Raw genomic sequence first — 18627 nt, forward strand, 5'->3', positions numbered from 1 at the left:
TGGTCTTTTTTTCAATATGCATATACAATAACATTGATAACATATCATTACCAAGATTTTGTATGGTTCTATTTTTCCCGCTACATTAAATGATAAACATTTCTTATTGACTATGTTAATACGACATTATAAAATGGTAAATTTGGTCCTGGGTTTATTAATATTCATAGGTATTTTTGAAATAAAAAGGCTTATTATATTTAAATAGGTATTCCATAGTTTTATACATTTCATGTTATTTGTTTAGATCTCTGTTACAAAGTTTAAAACTCATTGGAAGGAAAATTTGCTTATATTTTGTATCTCCTTGGTACTCTCAAAGTGAAGTAAAGCAAATTTTGTTTGTATCTCCCAAACAGAGCCAAGAATAGATCAAATCATACACCTATAGCTAGACATGAATTGTAAGCCTATTAATTAAAGTAGTTAGGATAATCCAGAGACACATACCTAAGATCTTTTAAGTAAATTATTTGTCCTCTACTTTTCTGGAATTTCTCTGAAAATTATTAATGTCTATAACAAATAAAAGATCTTGAATGTCACCAAAAGATTTAAACAATGGGAGAAAACTTCAGTAGGTTAAGCTGAAGACACAGATGAGGAGATGAATGGTTTCATTAGAGAATTTAGAAGTGATGTGGCCAGAAATGATAGCCACGCAGAGGGCTGGTAATAGAGTATCAAATACACCCTGCGGCAGGGGAAGAAGTGGTGACAAAGAGAATGACATGAATTGGGGAAAGTTTCAGAGAAGGTAGGAATTAGCAGGCTGTATTCAATTTCCATTGTTTCAGTACGTTGGGTCAATAAAACTATACTGAGAGAGGCCACTTCAGGGAAAATTCCCAACCTCTGAGATTTTGGACTTGGTTGAACCTGGTGGACCACTCCATCCAAGTCACTGCCGAACACAGAAAACTGAGAAAATGATTCCCCCTCACAGCTCAAGAAATCACCCCTGGAAACATTCTGGTGCAGTAAGTCAAGTCACAAAACCAGAGGATGATATAATAGATCTTAGTGTTGAGTTCAAAGAGATGACACTTGACAAATGAAAGATAATAAAGCTAGCATTATGAAATGATTTATCAAGACCCAGTACTATTGAACAATTCTGTACATGGGAATCAGATCTAACCCCTTTTTAAAAATTACTTTTCAAGAAGAAGTGGCAAAGAGGAAAGAACTCACATTATGCAGTGTGTTTATATAAAGTGTTATTTAAGCCACCGTGTTCACAGTAAATCCTGACTCTTATGGCAACGAGATGATTACGGCATACCTGTGTGAAACACAGACACAGAGGGGAAGCAAAACACATTTCCTAATTAAAACTGCAGGGACATAGTGGGTGCTGGGAATGTAATTACTTGGGTTGGAAATGGGCCAGGATATTCAACTGGAGCACTAGCATCTTTCATAATGAAAAATCATCCAATTCTCAAGTCTGAATTTTTTCTTATTTTAGTATATTGTGGCTGGAACACTTAACATGAGATCTACTCTCTTGCCAAACATTAAGTGTATTACACAGTATAGTTGACTATGGGTACAATGATGTACAGCAGATCTCTAGAGCCCGATTGACTGACACTTGATGCCCATTGGTTGGCAACTCCCCATCTCCCACTTCCTCAAGCCATCATTCCACCTCTGATTCCATGAATTTAATATTTTAGCTATCTCGTATAAATGGATTCAGTCAGTATTTGCCATTCTGTAACTGGCTTATTTCACTTAGCGTGATGTCTTCGGGGCTCATCCATTGTGTCACATACTGCAAAATTTCTTTCTTTTGTAAGGCTGAGTAGTTTTCCATTGTATGCCACGTTCTCTTTATCCATCCATCTGTTGATGGACACTTAGGTTGTTTCCACACCTTGGCTATGAAATCTGAATTTTCTAGGGGAACCACCAGTAAGTAACATGTCAGGTTCATTCTGCAAAAAGACTGTGACTCCATTTTGGCTCAACAGGAAAAGTTCATCTTTCTAAAACATCTCAACCCCATATCAGGCATTGAGGTACCTCTTGAGCATTTGATACAAATTCAAAGATGGATCAGTTATCAGGTCCTTTAATATAAGAAGATTCATCCTGCTGGTGAACCTGGGGCTTCGCTTACAGGCTTTAATAAATGGAAGTAGCTCATAGGTTGTGCTTGCTTCTTTGTGCTTTTTTCTTCTTTTGGAACTTTTTATTTTATTTATTTTTTTTTAATTTTTTTTAACATTTATTTTTTTTGAGAGACAGAGAGAGACAGAGCATGGGCAGAGGAGGGGCAGAGAAAGGGAGGGGGAGACAGAATCTGAAGCAGGCTCCAGGCTCCGAGCTGTCAGCACAGAGTCTGATGTGGGGCTCGAACTCATGAACTGGGAGATCATGACCTAAGCCGAGGTTGGATGCTCAACCAACTGAGCCACGCAGGCGCCCCTTCTTTCAGAGCATTTTAATAATTAAAAGCATTGCATTCAGAGTCAGAGAAACCTGGGTTCAAATTCTAGTTCTATCATTTTCTGTGTGACTGAGCAAGTTATTCAATCTTTCTGAGCTTCTTTCTTGAATTTCAAATGAGAAAAAATGCCATTAAATAGTTATTTATCAATTGCTTAGCATGTATGGGTTTTATCCTATTTCATCTTTCTATAATTCTAAGAGATTGGTACTGTTATTGATGCAGCTTAATGATGAGGAAACTGACGCACAGAGAGATTAAGGAATTTGCAAAGTATTTTATTCAATCCTCAGGGCAATTCAGCAACATAGTATCTATCAGCATCTTCACCTTGAAGGTGTGGAAACCAAACACAGAAAGGTTGAAGAATCTCCCCATCCTTACATGGCTAGTATGTGGCAAGGCTGGGGTGAAAATCTAGGCGGGTTGATTTAAGAGCCTCTGAGCTACAGCACTGTGTAGACACAGCATTATGCCTGTAACCCAGCTGTAAGAAAAAAATGAAGAAACAATGCGCCACTGACAGAAACAGATACAATCTCTCTAGCTCTCTTCCTAAGGAGGTGGTGAGTACGCTTCAGTGTTTCCCCACATGAGATAAAGCAGCAACTGACCGTGGTGCTCAGAAAGAACAAACTCTGAAATAGATAATCTGGGTTTCATTTGGTTCTGCTCCTTGTTAACTGAGGACTTTGGGCAAATCACTTCATCTGTAAGCCCAGTTTCTTTAATTAAAACATGCAGGTAATAGTACACACAGTAGAGTGGTGTTGCAAGCATTATATATAAAAGATACACACGAGCAAGTGCCGATCACCAGAGCCGAACCAAACAGACACTGAACAAAGACTCCTCTCTTCACTGCCACTCCCTTCATCTCTCTATTGGATTTAAAGGAGAAAAAAAAAAAAGTCCCACATGCAAGCCTCAAAATCACGCAGAACAGCTTTTACTTAACAGGCCAAGCCAGACCGATAAGCAGGTTGTACACTGCACAAGAGCACCCAGCCAAAGGAGCAAGGAGAGGCTGAAATGTAGTCCACACCCTGCTTGGAGAAAGGACCCTCTTACTCTTCACACAAACATAACTGCTGTTCTTAAAGTGCCCAGCCTAGGGGTGCCCGGGTGGCTCAGTCGGTTAAGCGTCCAACTTCGGCTCAGGTCATGATCTTGCAGTCTGTGAGTTCAAGCCCCACATCGGGCTCTGAGCTGTCATGAGCCCAGCATTGGGTTCTGTGCTGACAGCTCAGAACCTGAAGCCTGTTTTGAATTCTGTGTCTCCCTCTCTCTCTCTCTGCTCGTCCCCTGCCTGCTCATGCTCGTGCTCTCTCTCTCTCTCTCTCTCTGTCAAAAAAAAAAAAAAAAGTGCCAAGCCTTTGCAGCTGCACCCCCCCCCCCAAAAGTGTTTACACTAATTCAATTTTAGACTACCTTCCTAGAAGTATTTGGGAAGCCAGACGAATTCTCCAAGGAAACTGGGTTTTTATGTTGCTAATTTATGAACTTGGATGAAGTCAGGCTGCAACTACTGGAATGAATGGAAACCTGAAGTAGCCTCCAGCATGCCTTACCGAGTTTTCCTCTGTTGGATACAATCAAATGAGAAGAAGTGTAGCATAAATCATGGAATTGGGTGATTAAGATGCTTATTTTCATCAAGTTCTTAAAAGTTCAACATCACTAGATGAATAACATCCCTACCCAGACACAGATGCCAGACATTCATTCATCTTGTAAAGAAGAAAAGGCAGTTGCTTTGTATGATCTAGAAGGGAAAGGAGAAGAGACAAGAAACTGACTTTTTCAACGTATACTAAGTGCTGGACTCCGTGGTAGGAAATATCAGAAAACTTCCCTAATACAGTCCTCAAAATCAAAACTACAAACACAAAATATTGGAAAGCTTCAAACTGGAGACTGAGGACGGAGGAAAGAGACACTGGCTTCCCATTTTTTAACCCGTCTGCAGTATTTTGTTTTTTCAACCACATGTGTTTTATGTAATTACGTTTGTAACCGGATGTGACTGACATTATCACCAATTTTGCCATGAGGAAACCAAAACTCAATATTAGCTTTTTTTTTTTTCTTTCCCAAGGTCACACAGTTAGAAACTTGATGGCTCTGGTACTTTCTTTGAAAATAACACCGTCTTTGACAAAGGAGTTTGAGGGGAGAGGGGAGAGAAGGCCAAGAAGTTCATTGTTGGGACCCCTGTTTTCTCACTAACACAGAATCTGGGATGTCCAACAAGAAAAAGAAGACGAGAGTAAGACAAAATAGTTGAAGAAAAGAATTTTAAAAAATGCAACCATGCTGGGGCACAGGAAAGGAAGCTGAGTAGGGCCAAGGAAATGGATTGCTCAGCAAAGACGAGGGCTGCTAAGATTGGAACTCATCAATTTGCAATGGGGCCAATCAGCACAAGCATGTAATTTTTGCCCATAGTGCTGGAGAGTCCAGAGTCCGTTGATTCAGGATTGGCAAGACTGATGTGGTGCTAAGCAAGGGCTTTAAATTCTTGAGAGGACTTGCAGTTTGAAAGCAAGTAAGATGGCAGGCGGGGGGGGGGGGGGGGGGTGCCTCCCCACCCCACCTCTGAGAATGCACTTAAAATTAAAGCGAGCAAAATTAAAAGGAATAATGCCAGCAAAGAGGAATGGAAAGACTAACACCAAACTTCATGAAAAGAGCAAAGTGGATACGCATAATACGTATATTATGAGCAGATGAGCAGATACCACCTTGGAGAAGAGCCAACCTGCCCCATGGACCCTCCATGAGGCTCCACAAGGTTGTGAGCTCGAAGTCATCAGATGCGGCAGAAGCCCCAGATGAGGAGGAAGCTGAGGTTTGAGGGAGAGAAAATTGTACCAGTGGATCCTTCCATTCTCATATTCACTCACCTCCACCCCCACGTCAGAGCCCAGACATTCTCCAGAACGTTCTCCTCTAAAGAAATTGGAAGAAATTCAAAAAGCTAAGCTTCTACTCTAGATTTTGACAACGGAGACTAACCCCCCCCACCATGTTTGTATGGGGGTGAGGGTGGAGCACATAACCTGAAAGATGCTAGACTGAGTCTTGTCAGCCTGTAAAGCCCAGAATAAACGAACAGAAAAACTAACCCTTAAAATCAAATGGCAAAATGTGAGGCATAGAAACAAAGTAAAAAAAAAAAAAAAATCTAATTATATACACAGATCTGAGAAGATACTACTATGTAAAAAGTCATCAGGAACGGGGCGCCTGAGTGGCTCAGTCAGTTGAGCATCCAACTTTGGCTCGGGTCACGATCTCATAGTTCATAAGTTTGAGCTCCATGTCAGGCTCTGTGCTGACAGCTCAGAGCCTGGAAACTGCTTTGGATTCTATGTCTCCCTCTGTCTCTCTTCCCCCGCCTCCCTCCCCATTCATGCCCTGTCTCTCTCTCTCTCTCTCAAAAGTAAATAAACATTAAAAATTAAAAAAAAAAAGACATCAGGATGTTATGAAAAGGGAACACTCAGAATACAACAAAGAAAAAAGTTATTCTCAAAATAAAAAGACAATTTACATAAAGAATAGAAAACAAAGCATGGAAGAATCTCTCAGAGCAAAGGACATAGGAAATACAAGAGAACAAATGAAACATACAGGCAACCAGTCCATAAGTTCCAACAACAGATTAGCAGGAATCCTGGAGAGAGCATGGAAAATGGAGAGAGTATGTAAAGCTATAGCAGAAGAAAACCTCCCTGGAGTTTAAGACATACGTGTGAGATTAAGACGGTTCAGAGAGTGCCTAATGTAGTGAACGAACAAAGCCCTAGGCCAAAACATTCATTCATCTGTTCATTCCTTCGTGCAACAAACGCTGTACATTGCTTCAGATGGTGGGGATGCAGTTATGATATAGACAGCTGTAGTAACTGTTCTCAAGGAGCTCATAGTTTAGAAACAGAAGACAAGAGCAGAGCACGTACTTAAACAAGATAACTTCAGCTAGTGGTAAGTGCTACGAGGAAATTAAGGAGGAGTAATGCAATAAAGGGGAGAATGGGTTCCCTTAGGTTGGGCAGAGAGGGAGAGCCTCTCTGAGAAAGTGACATTGGAAGGGTCCAGCCAAGACAAAATTGGATGGTAAAGCATTCCTTATGAACTTTCAGAACACCTTGGATAAAAAATTTCCTAAAATCGTCCAAATAAAGTTGGCTACAGAGAAATGAGAGCTAGGCCTGGAGTTAAATTTCTTACCAGCAACATTAGATGCTAGATGACAAAGCAGTGGTTTCAAAGTTCTCCGAAAAGCAATTTATAACTTATAATTCCATACCCCCTCAAACTATCTTTAAATGTGAGAGAAAGAATAAAGATGCTTTAATACATTTACAGGATCAAAAAGTTTTTCTTCCCACGGGCTCTTTCCTAGGGAGGTATCTGGGTATTTTTCTCCAGCAAAACAAGGAATTAACAAATAAACAAATACACAAACAACTAAAAAAGTGGATACAACTGAGATACATGAAAGGAAGCTTCCAGAATATAAATTACACCTAGAAAGCAACTAGTCCAACTGAAATAAGATTACAGAAAAACAAGAATTCAATAAAACAAAGTATGTTGAGAACTTAAAAAATAATATGAGCATGGTAAAGGCTAGTAGTCAGGGAAAGAAGAATAGGCCTCTAGAACTCAAGGACAGGGGACACCTGGCTGGCTCAGTCAGTTGAGTGTCCAACTCTTCATTTTGGTTCAGATCATGATCTCGTGGTTCACGAGATCGAGCCCCGTGTCAAGATCTGCTGACAGCAAGAAGCCTGCTTGGGATTCTCTCTCTGCCTCTCTCTCTTGCTCTCAAAATAAATAAACTTTAAAAAAAAAAAAAAGAACTCAAGGACAGACAACACAAGTAAGCTGTGGTCTAAATGTACAATTTTAAGCAGATTTCCATCCCCACTCTAGTTAGTGGATGACTACTTTTTCCCTCATGCCTTTATTTTCTGGAGAAAATAAACCAAAGTCTACGGACGTAAGAGCATCACATATAAAGAAGACCTTTGGTGAGATGCTAGAATGATGGCAGGGGAATTAGGTAAAAGTCTACAGAATGAACAGAAGGACCCAGGCCCCTTCCCACCACCATCCCACTCCCAGCTCTAGAACACCAGAAGCTAGGCTTACAACCCTGAATCTATCCCAACACAGCTCCAGCCGAGAAACAGGAGAACCCGTCTCCTGAGCAGCCAAAGCCCTCCAGAGGTAAGGCCTCAAGTTCTGACATGCATTACCCCAATGAAAATGCCAGCTCCCCATCTCCCATTACCTACGGTGAGATCCACCAAAGGACAAGCTCTACTGTCAGACCAGAGCACTGACCTAGCTTTTTAAACGCATGTTCTTCAATACTAAGAGAAAGCTAAGGATCACCAGAAATGTAAGGGAAGATTCCAACATAATCAGGACAGCAAAATAAATAGAAAGCAGGCACTCAGGGGACACAGACAATTCAGGAAGGAAAACAAACTCTAAATAATGTTGGAGAAGTAAAAGAAGGGATTCCACCTATGAAGCAAGAGGACTAGAAGCAAAAAAAAACAATCAAAAATTTGGATGTGGCCACCTGGGTGGCTCAATTGGTTCAGCTTAGGTGATAATCCTGCAGTTTGTGAGTTCGTGAGTTCAAGCCTCACATTGGGCTCTGCTGACAGTGTGGAGCCTGCTTGGGATTTTCTCTCTCTCTCTGCCCCTCTTGTGCTCTCTCTCTCTCTCTCTCTCAAAAATAAATAAATAACTTTTGAAAAAATACAATATTCAAAATAAAGATTTAGCAGAAGACTGAAAAAAATAGAGCTGAAGAAATCTTTCCAAAAGTAGGAGAAAAAAAGTGTTTTATACAATATAGGTGATAAAGAATAGTAGAGAATCAATGAAGGAGAGAGAAGAGAAAAAATGGTGAGGAAAAAATATCAAAATTTAAGTAAAAATAAAAACAGAACTGAAGGACACAGTTTCCAGACATTAAAAGCTCACTTAAGTGCTCAGAGCAGGGGGTGGGAGGGGTGGAAACCCACTCCAAAGTATATCATGATGAAATTCAGGAACACCAGGAGTAAACTGAAAGCTCCTAGAAAGAAAAAATAGGGTACATACAAAAGACTGGGAAAAAGAAAGGCCAGATTTTCCACAATAGCATGAGAAATTAGATGACAATGGGGTAATAAAATTGAGTGAAAATGATTCATCCAATCTAAAATTCTTTACCCAGCCAACTTGGCAATCAAATATAACAGCTTTTTTTTTTTTAAAGCTATTTCATGAACAATATTCAGGAAAAAAAAAAAAACTTATAGCCTTTATAGCCTTCCTGTAGCTACTGAGGGATGTGCTCTCACAAAATGAGGGACGAGCCAAGGAAGAGGCATGTGAGCTCAGAGGAACAAAGGATCCATACAGAGGCAAACGGGATTCCAGGGAGCCGGCTGGGCGCAGCCAGGACTCTGATTAGATGACTCCAAGGGGTGGGAAATGGAATCACGAGGTTATCAGACAGGAGAAAAATCACAGCGAGATATTTTGAGCCCTTAGAGAATGTAGGAAGCCAGACACATTCAGAGAGAACAAAGGGAATGAAAATAAAACAATTATGAATTCCAGGAAAGTCAACGTTGTACACAAGAAGAAATCTAATCATGACATACTGCTTGTGCCTCAGCAGTTACTAATACTGGCAGGATCAAGCATAAGAATATCCAAGAAGGATTTGACCACAATATATGAATGGGAAACTGAACTCCTCATTTATCAAGATAGGAAGTCATACATAATGTCTCAATTTGGTTAATTTACACATTATGTCTTGAAAATACAGAGGTAAATACCAGAAGAGTATTTGTGATGACTGATAACAATAGCTAACTTCCAGTGAGCGCTTACTGTGTGCCAGGCACCAAGGTGAGAGCTTTACACGTGCTACTCATGCTGTCCCCGCCTGCAGCCTCTAAGGTGATTCTTATTGCTGTAGATGAAATGTCTGGGTGCCCGCAGCATTCATAGGTTGAAAACTAACCCCCAGTGTGATGATATTTGGAGGTTGGGCCTTGGGGAGGTTATTAGGCCATGAGGCTGGAGCCCTCATGAACGGGATGAGTGCCCTTATGAAAAGGACTCTAGAGAGATCCCCTACCCCTCCCACCATATGAGGACACAGAGAAAAGACCACCGTTCATGAATCAGGGAGGGGAGCCTCATAAGACACCGAATCTGCCGGCACCTTGATCACGGACTTCCCGGCCTCCAGAACCGTGAGCAATAAATTTCTGTTGTTTCTAAACCACCCAGTCTATGATACTCTGTTACACCTGAAGGAACTAAGGCATTATTATCATCACCCTATTTTACAGATGAGGATACTGAGGCGTACAGTTAAGCAACTGGCCAAGCCAAGTGAAGATGCAAATTCAGATTTAACTCAAGAATCTGGGCTCCTATTCTAAACTGCCCTTAAATTTTTGAAGACTTTATTTCCTACGCCATTGTAATAGGCACAGAAAAGAAGTTGTGTATCAGTACATGCAATGCCCAGACCCACATCTCTTGGTGAAAAAAAGACTCCTGAGACAAGTGACCATATTCTGTCATCCAAATAAGCTCTGATTGGCAGTTCCTCCTTTTTTCTTTCTGATATTCTAGGTTGGCTAAGTGAAATTAAAGCTCTTCTTGTTCAAAGTTCAGGTGGAACATTTTATAAGATAAAACTCCACTGAAAATCAAAAGGATACGGTGCTCGTTGATACCAAGCACCAAAATCTAGGCACTGAAATTCTGTCCAATGAGTAGATTCTAATAACCCCAATGTGCTCAAGAAATATAAGTTATGGTTTTCATAACTCTCAAAGAAGAATTTTCCACCTTCCTTTGGACAGGGTGTGGGAAACTGACCCTCAGATCCATTGCTGGTAAGGGTACAAATTTATACAACACCCGGGGAGGCAATATTCAATGCAATCTCATTTCTGGGAATCTATCCTACAAATACATGGCACACAGGAGAAGTGATATAGGCATGAGATTATTTTTTGCAGCATTATTTTTAATGACTAAAGATTGGAAACCGCCTGTCAAATGGGGACTGGTTAAATTACAAAACAGAATTAAATGGAATGTTACATAGCAGTTAAAAGGAGTGCTAACGGCACAGACTCTGAATTCTCTGGGGTGAAGTCTGAATTAAGTTTGATGTAACATCCAGCACAGCCACCCTGGGTCATAAAATCTTCAATTTTCAAGGATTTAGTCATCTGCTTGTTTAGCATAGCCATTATTAAAAGTTAAGTTATATAGGGGCACCTGGGTGGCTCAGTCAGTTAAGTGGCCGACTTCGGCTCAGGTCATGATCTCATGGTCCATGAGTTCAAGCCCCGCTTCGGGCTCTGTGCTGACAGCTCAGAGCCTGGAGCCTGTTTCAGATTCTGTGTCTCCCTCTCTCTGACCCTCCTCCGTTCATGCTCTGTCTCTCTCTGTCTCAAAAATAAATAAACGTTAAAAAAAATTTTTTTTAAAGTTAAGTTATATAAACTTACAGTTAAATAAATAATACAAAGATAATAAATACTCAATTCATTGCCTCCTAATTATTTTATTATACTACTCTCTACGTCTTCACCAGGCTCTTTAAGTCTAAATACCTCTTTGATAGAAATATTATATAATGGTACGTGACTGGGCATCTCCTCCCAGCTTGGTGTTCAGTATCTTCACGCGGTTAGCTTAAAATCAGCGTCAGTGGGGATAATCAAATCTCCGAAATCGGCAAATGCTACAGGTTGGAACTTTTTTCTTAGCTGTGTGTTACATATTATCAGCATTACCCCCAGTACGTGTGTTCTGTACCTCAGTTTTGCCATCTGTAAAACCAAGATAATCATAGAACCTACCTGATAGGGTTGTCATGAGGATTAATGAGTAAAGCATCAGAGAGTGTCGATATAAGGGTAGGCTAGGCTCTGTATTATTATTACTGGCACAGAAAGATCTCCAAGCTATATTGTCATATATTTTTTAAAGCTGGGAAAGCATATATAGAATGCTACCTTTTGGCTATAACACAGGTAAAACTTTAAATACATGTTCATAGTCTCTTCGATAAAGAAGCCTTGGCAGGACACGTAAGAAATGAATTAAAGCGCCTGCCTCGTTTGTCTCTGACGGGGGGGATGAGGTGGAGGACTTGGGTAAGACCAAGACTTTTCTTTCCCGTTACATTGCCACTGAGCTTTATGTTCTTCGACTACGTGAACATATTAGCGACTCAAAACATTGCATTATAAAGAAGAACCATTTCCTTTAACCCAACAAGCATCTCCTCCTCATCTGTTATAACCAAAATACTAGGAGACACTCTGTGAGGGTCAAAAGGGGCAGGGACCAAGGAGGGACCATGGCCGCTGCCCTCCACGAGCGCATGCCCCGCCCCCCCGGGGAGACGGAACGTGCACAGGAGACCCGCCTAGAGCAGGAGACGGTCCAGCCCTGGGTACCAACACTACAGGGCTTTGCACTCAACTCATGATCAGGACGATACAAAATGGCTCTTTCAGGATACTTACCCTGTTGTATATGGGATGTTTATGCCCCCTAGATTAATACTTTCACATCCAACGATAAACAGGGTGGAAAAACACAGTAAGGATACACCACTGCAGATCATGGCTAGTTTCGCAGATTCTCTTGCACCAAGTTTCAGTTTTTTTATAATGTAGCCTCCCAGGACAATCCCCACACCGGCACTGGGGACAATAATAACACCTAGAGAGAAGAAGGGAAGGACAGGATTACTCTGAAGGTTAACATACACTGTAATTTGTTTTCTAATTACTCCTGTTCCTACTTACTGATTAGCACTGAGGAAAAAAAAGTCCCGTAATCAATAAATCTTCAATGTGTATGATTTTATAGTATAATTTGTTTTCAACACATACAACCAACAAAGGACACATATCCAGAATGTAAAATAACTTTTACAAATCAATAAAATAAAGACAAGCAACCGACTGAAAAAGTGAACGAAACGTGAACAGGCCCTTCACTAAAGAGGAAATCCAGCTGACCAACAAACACATGAAGGTGCTCACCCTCATTGCTAAGAGGGAAATACAATTTAAAACCATAGTAAAATACTACTCTGCACCAATTGTGTCGATAAAAATTTTAAAGGCCGATGCTACCACATGTTGGCGAAGTCATAGAGCAGTGGTCACTCTCTGCACAGCTGGTGGGATGTAAACTGTGACAGCTACTTTGAGAACAGTTAGCCATTATCTGGTAGAATTGAAGATACACCCATCCTGTCACAATCCTGGATCTATACCCTAAGGAAACTCAGGCACATGGGGATCAAAAGAAGTGTACCAGAGGGGAGCCTGAGTGGCTCAGTCAGTTAAGCTCTGACTCTTGATTTCGGCTCAGGTCATGATCTCACAGTTCATGGAATTGGGCCCCTCGTCAGGCTCTGCGCTGACAGCACAGAAACTGCTTGGGATTCTCTCTCTCCCTCCCTCTCTGCCCCTCCCCTGTTTGTGTACACATTCTTTCTCTCTCTCTCTCTCTCTCTCTCTCTCTCAAAAATAAATAAATACACATTTAAAAAAAGAAGTGTACAAGAAATCTGATGCATCATAATAGCCCAAAACTGGAAATAAACCAAATGTCCATTAATAGATACATTGCATGTTATAAATTCATATGATGAAAGGCCACTCTACAGCAACAAAAGTGAAGGTCATGACAATGCTCAACTATGAGGATGGATCATACCCATGCAATGTTCGATGAAAGAAACAAAACAGAACACATGACATGAGGGCATCTGTAAAAAGTTCAAGTGCAGATAGAACTGAATGCTTTGTTTAGGAATACATATATAGGCAGAGCCACTACAAAGAAAACCGAGAAAATAAGGGTCATAAATCCAAGATAGTAGGGGGAACAGGTGGGGTCAGGAAAGGATACAGGGTGCTCCTGGAGTACTGAAAACATGCCATTCCATGCCCTGGGTAACAGTGACACAAATGTTCACTTTATGATTATTTATTATCTCTCAATTTTGATTCACATATTTCTGTGTGCATTATGTTTCACAGTTTTTTTAAAAGCTAAGAGAAAAGCTATATTGCCTGCCCCAAGAACCTCATAATCTAAAATAAAAATAAACAAATTAGACTATAATAAAACAATTAGACAAAAGGCAGGAAGAATACTGGAAAAGAAGCATGTGAGCCTTCTCTGGGAGAAATCAGGGAGGGCTTCACAGAAGCGGCAGTATTTGTATTTGAGCCAAGTATGAAGAAGAGAGTAAGGTGAAGACTGAAATGAGACAAATATGTCACGAGAGATCTTGGCAAGAGCAATGTTAAGGGTGTTGTGAAGGAAGAAGCCAGATTCAGACTCTTTCCAGAACTTGGGCTACAAAAGGAAAAATGGGTGTGGGTCTAGGGTAAGAGTGGGATTAAGGTAGAGTTTGGACTTGGAGAATGTCATGCATTTGCTAAGACTGGAGGGGACTAAGCATATTTATATACTGACAAAAGCAGACTAAAAAGGAAGGGGAGGTTAAATGTGGAGGGAAAGGTTTATCTGATACCAGTGCACGATCCTTGAGAAGTCAAGAGAATATGGAATTAACAGCATAGATGATCACATTAGCACTAGATGGGGAGAGAGAGAGACCCCTTAATTCCAGCTAGGAACAGGATAGGGGAGAAGGGGGTGGGGGAGAAGTCAACAGGTGGGTGGCAGCTCCTCAAACTGTAGCTTTTCTGTTTCATAATTTTTCAATTATTTTGCAGACATAATGTAATACGTGTTACAACAGAACACTTGAAAAGCATAGAGAAGTATGAAGGAACAAACTCCATCGATTACATCCTGCCATATTTCACTCCAGTCTTTTTTCCATGCTTTTTTTCTTTAAGAATTGGTAACATGCTATAGATTCTTTTTTTACATGGCTTTGTTTTTTTTATTTCCGGGTGTGTTTGTTTTTTCTGTATAATTGAAAACAAAACTAACTGTTAGAGGAAAGGGATATTGAGAAATTTTTTAAATTTTTATTAAATTTTTTAAAAATGTTTATTCATTTTTTGATAGAGACAGAACATGAGCAGGGAAGGGGCAGAGAGAGAGAGGGAGACACAGAATCTGAAACAGGCTCCAGGCTCCGAGCTGTCAGCACAGAGCCCGACGCGGGGCTTGAACTCATGGACCGTGAGATCATGACCTGAGCCGAAGTCGGTCGCCCAACCAACCGAGCCACCCAGGAGCCCCAGGGATCGTGAGAATTTTAAATACAGCTAAGGATTAGAATAATTTGTGTAGGAGAGTAAAATGAGAATATGCAATAGGCTTTGCAAGTGGAGAGCCCAACGGGTCCAGATGAGATTGGCTTTCAGAAGTCGGTAGTCTCCAGCAGCACACACGGTTGGATGGTTTTTGCTCCAGCATGTTCAGCAACCCACATAAAGGAGCAGAGAAGGATTAGATTAATCTAAAACCTGAGCTTTGCCTGGCAACCAGTGTTCATCTTGTGATCCCCACAACAGCCCTGATTTTGCAAAATCCGTAATGACCTTTTTACAGATGAGGAAACTGACAGCTCAGAGGAGTGATTGGTCCCACAGCGTACACAAGGGAGAGAGTGTCTCACAAGGAAAAGTGAGGTCTCTGATTCCCAGCCCAGCGCTCTGTCCACATCACCACAGATGTGTCTGAGAGTTACCAGGTCCCTGGAATCTTCTAGGTAAATTGACCAGAGCTCTGGGCTTAAATGATCTGCCTAATAAAATATCATCATCGTTAAGGAAGAGTACGCATTCTATCTACACAAATAAATAGGCAAGACTTTCTCTTTAAAGTGAAAATGACACATTCATGAAATCTTTATTTCAATTAAATAATTTATACTGTTCTAGACCCCCCAGGATAACAAACAAAACAAACCTCCATGCTCATGGCTCAGGTCACAATTTAAAAGTAATATAATTGGGGTGCCTGGGTGGCTCAGTCGGTTAGGCGGCCGACTTTGACTCAGGTCATGATCTCGCGATCCGTGAGTTTGAGTTCGAGCCCCGCGTCGGGCTCTGTGCTGACAGCTCAGAGCCTGGAGCCTGTTTCGGATTCTGTGTCTCCCTCTCTCTGACCCTCCCCTGTTCATGCTCTGTCTCTCCTGTCTCAAAAATAAATAATAAAAAATAAATAAATAAAAATAAAAGTAATATAATTTATTTGACTATGCGTTCTAATTAGTATTCAACTCTTCAAAACAGCAAATTTGTCACCGGTAAATATGAGGTTATATTGAGCAGAGTGAAGACGCCTTAAAATTTTCTCCTGATGTCCCCGTCTCATCTAAATCTCACTGCACTATCCAAACAGAAATTCTGACCATCCATTCATGGTAATCTGTACCATCATTCAGATCTCCGGCTTAAGTAAGAGACCCAAACGTCTCCTTGTTAGAATATCAGGCACAGGGGATAAATAGGGCAGATTTGGTTCTGGGGAGAACGGGGGTAACAGCAGAGCCTCCTCGCTGCCCCTTCTGAAAGCCTGGCTCTGGGGAAACCAGATTGTGCAGAGCCTGGAGGGGCTGGAAGTTGGTTTCCCACCCAGCACCACACTGCATCCTAGGCCTGGCCAACTCCCCCACTGCCTTGTAGGGAGGGGAAATTACAGGCATCTTCTGCTTTTGCTAACCAAAAGAAATCCAAAGAGGATTTTCACTTTTATGGGGGGAAAAAAAAGGCGAAGAGTGAAAATAGCATTCAGCATTTGTTTGGCAACAAGGGGTTATAAAGGCACTGAAAGCGGCCCCGCTAAGCCCCTTCCCTGGGAACCACACTCAGCATCTCAGCATCAGGCCCCGCAGCTTTGAAGTGTCTGTGAGCATCTGTGCTTTATCTCCATTTGTTTTGTGCATCATCAGGAAGAGGTTCCTAAGGTATCAGAAGCCCCTAAGAGGGGTTGTATTTTGAGCCTGGTAATGCTCAACATTTTTTCCATATAAATTAACTATAACTGCTTCTCCGCCTTATGCCCTTCTGGCTTATGAAAGGCTTCATTGGAACACTCGACTTTTAGATAGCAATAAATAAATATTATAAGATGTAAATATATAAGATGGGATCTCCCAGCAGAAGCTGCCCGCCTACCACGCACCGTGTCTGCGTTCAAATCCACCTCACTGGCTGGTGCTCACCCCTTCCCTTTGTCCTCAGAACCCAGAGAGCCCTCTTCCAACTGCCTCCTGGCTCCTCAGAGCCTCTGCTCCCTATCAGCCCCTTTCCCAGCCCTGGCGGCATGGCTGTGCAGTCCCCGAGTTTCTGCTCCTCACGCCCTCTAGTGGCCAAGACATGGCTGGGACCCAGGGGGTACAAGAGGGTGGGCAGGGGAAAAAAGCATCAAGTCTGTGTGTATGAGGGGAGACGGTGGAGGTCTGAACTCAGGGACCCAGCCTAAGGGAGTGGTAGAGGATAGAAGCCAGTGCATTTGCAGATGTCTAAGAGACAAATGCAGGTAAGAGTACAGGCCACATGGACACATTCCCGGAGTTCAAATCTCAGCTCTGCCACCTACAAACTGTGTGTCCTTGGACAAATTTCTGAATATTCCCAGGCCTCCGATTTTCTCATCTGTAAAATGTGGCTAAGAATAGTATCTTCCTCATAGGTTGTTAGCTTTAAGTGAGTTAAGAGATATAAAGCGCTTAAGACAGTGTCTGACTCATAGTATATGAGTCAGGACTTAATAAATGTTGGTGATCATCATCATAAATATGAACATCATTATTATCTACCTAATATTAATGAGTTTAACATTTGCACAAATCAACATATTGAAATTATAATTAGGCAAAAATCTCTATACGCTATTTTGTCTATAGGATTGAATCTGTAAGATTGAACACTAAACTTTTATGTGTTCTTTAATATATAAGACTTTGAGGTTTAGCTACTATGTAGTTTTTTTTTAACATTTATTTATTCTTGAGAGACGGAGAGAGACAGAGCATGAGCAGGGGAGGGGCAGAGAGAGAGGGAGACACAGAATCTGAAGCAGGCTCCAGGCTCTGAGCTGTCAACACAGAGCCCAAGGCAGGGCTCGAACTCACAGACCGCGAGATCATGACCTGAGCCAAAGTTGGACGCTCAACCGACTGAGCCACCCAGGCGCCCCACTACTATGTGTTTTAAACACATACATCTCTGTTAGCTATTTAGTACTGTGTGTATACGTCTGAATTTAAAGACCTCATAGCTACATTAATTGGCAACAAAGCAGAGGATCCTGTTTGACTTCATAAAAGGTCTGTGAACATCCTGCTGTTTTCCAGTTGGAAATCTTTTATCTACTTACTTATCCAAGCAAGTCAACATGTTAATTGTCCTACTTCCTTTCTTTCTCTTATGTCAAGCACTATCCCGTAATATTCGATTTTGAAGTTTTTACTCTGAGTCACAATATTCCTTGCCCTTATAAAGTGTAACTTCATGGAGTCCAAAGGTCTTTATGAAAAATGATATTCACTGAATTGCCAAATATTAAAGCTACTGGTGGAATTTTTCCCCTCCCCTCTAGTTTTTGTCAATATGTAGAAATTATCTGTATTGCAAATAGACACATAAAACATACCTACGCTTAATGCATGATTTGGGATGCAAAAAAACCTTAAACTGAAAAGGAAGAGGAAAAGATTAGGTGACCCACTCATCATCGAGAACGTTCCAGGCTCAGGGAACCTGAATTGTGCCACTATTGCTATTGAACAATAATTTACTTTCATGGTACCCAGGGCTAACTCCTGTCATGAGGCCTTCCACTGTCTGTTGTGTTTACCTCTTTCTTTCCTGCTAGACTCTCAGGTCTTTATACATGGCAGGGACTTTCTCTTTATGATCTTCACACCTTTCTAGCACTTACCAGGACCTGGAAATGTAGGGATGAAAGAACAAGCTTTGTTATTTAGAATTTATTATACAAAAACTTCAAATGGCTTATTCATTTCCATTTTCTAATTATTCCTGAACTAGGCTATATCCTATTTTACAAGTAGGAAATCTAAGACCTCATTCGGGACCAAAATAAGCTGCTAAAGATCAGTTTAAGCCTGGCAGGCACTAAATGATGCCTGAAAA

At 41.2% G+C, this 18627-nt stretch overlaps 1 protein-coding gene across 4 annotated transcripts in view; it reads right to left on the bottom strand.

Moving 5' to 3' along the window:
- Positions 1–18627, bottom strand: part of SLCO5A1 (solute carrier organic anion transporter family member 5A1) — a 310848-nt gene that overhangs the window by 18565 nt on the left and 273656 nt on the right. For all 4 annotated transcript variants that reach the window (XR_007148759.1, XM_047842985.1, XM_047842982.1 and 1 more), the window contains one exon: positions 12046–12244. Coding sequence is in view for 3 of the 4 variants with exons in the window: in XM_047842985.1 (XP_047698941.1) it covers positions 12046–12244 (199 nt within the window). In the remaining variant the exon portion in view is untranslated. The remainder of the gene's footprint in view (positions 1–12045; positions 12245–18627) is intronic.

Source organism: Prionailurus viverrinus, chromosome F2, assembly GCF_022837055.1.
Source record: "Prionailurus viverrinus isolate Anna chromosome F2, UM_Priviv_1.0, whole genome shotgun sequence".
NCBI lineage: Eukaryota > Metazoa > Chordata > Mammalia > Carnivora > Felidae > Prionailurus > Prionailurus viverrinus.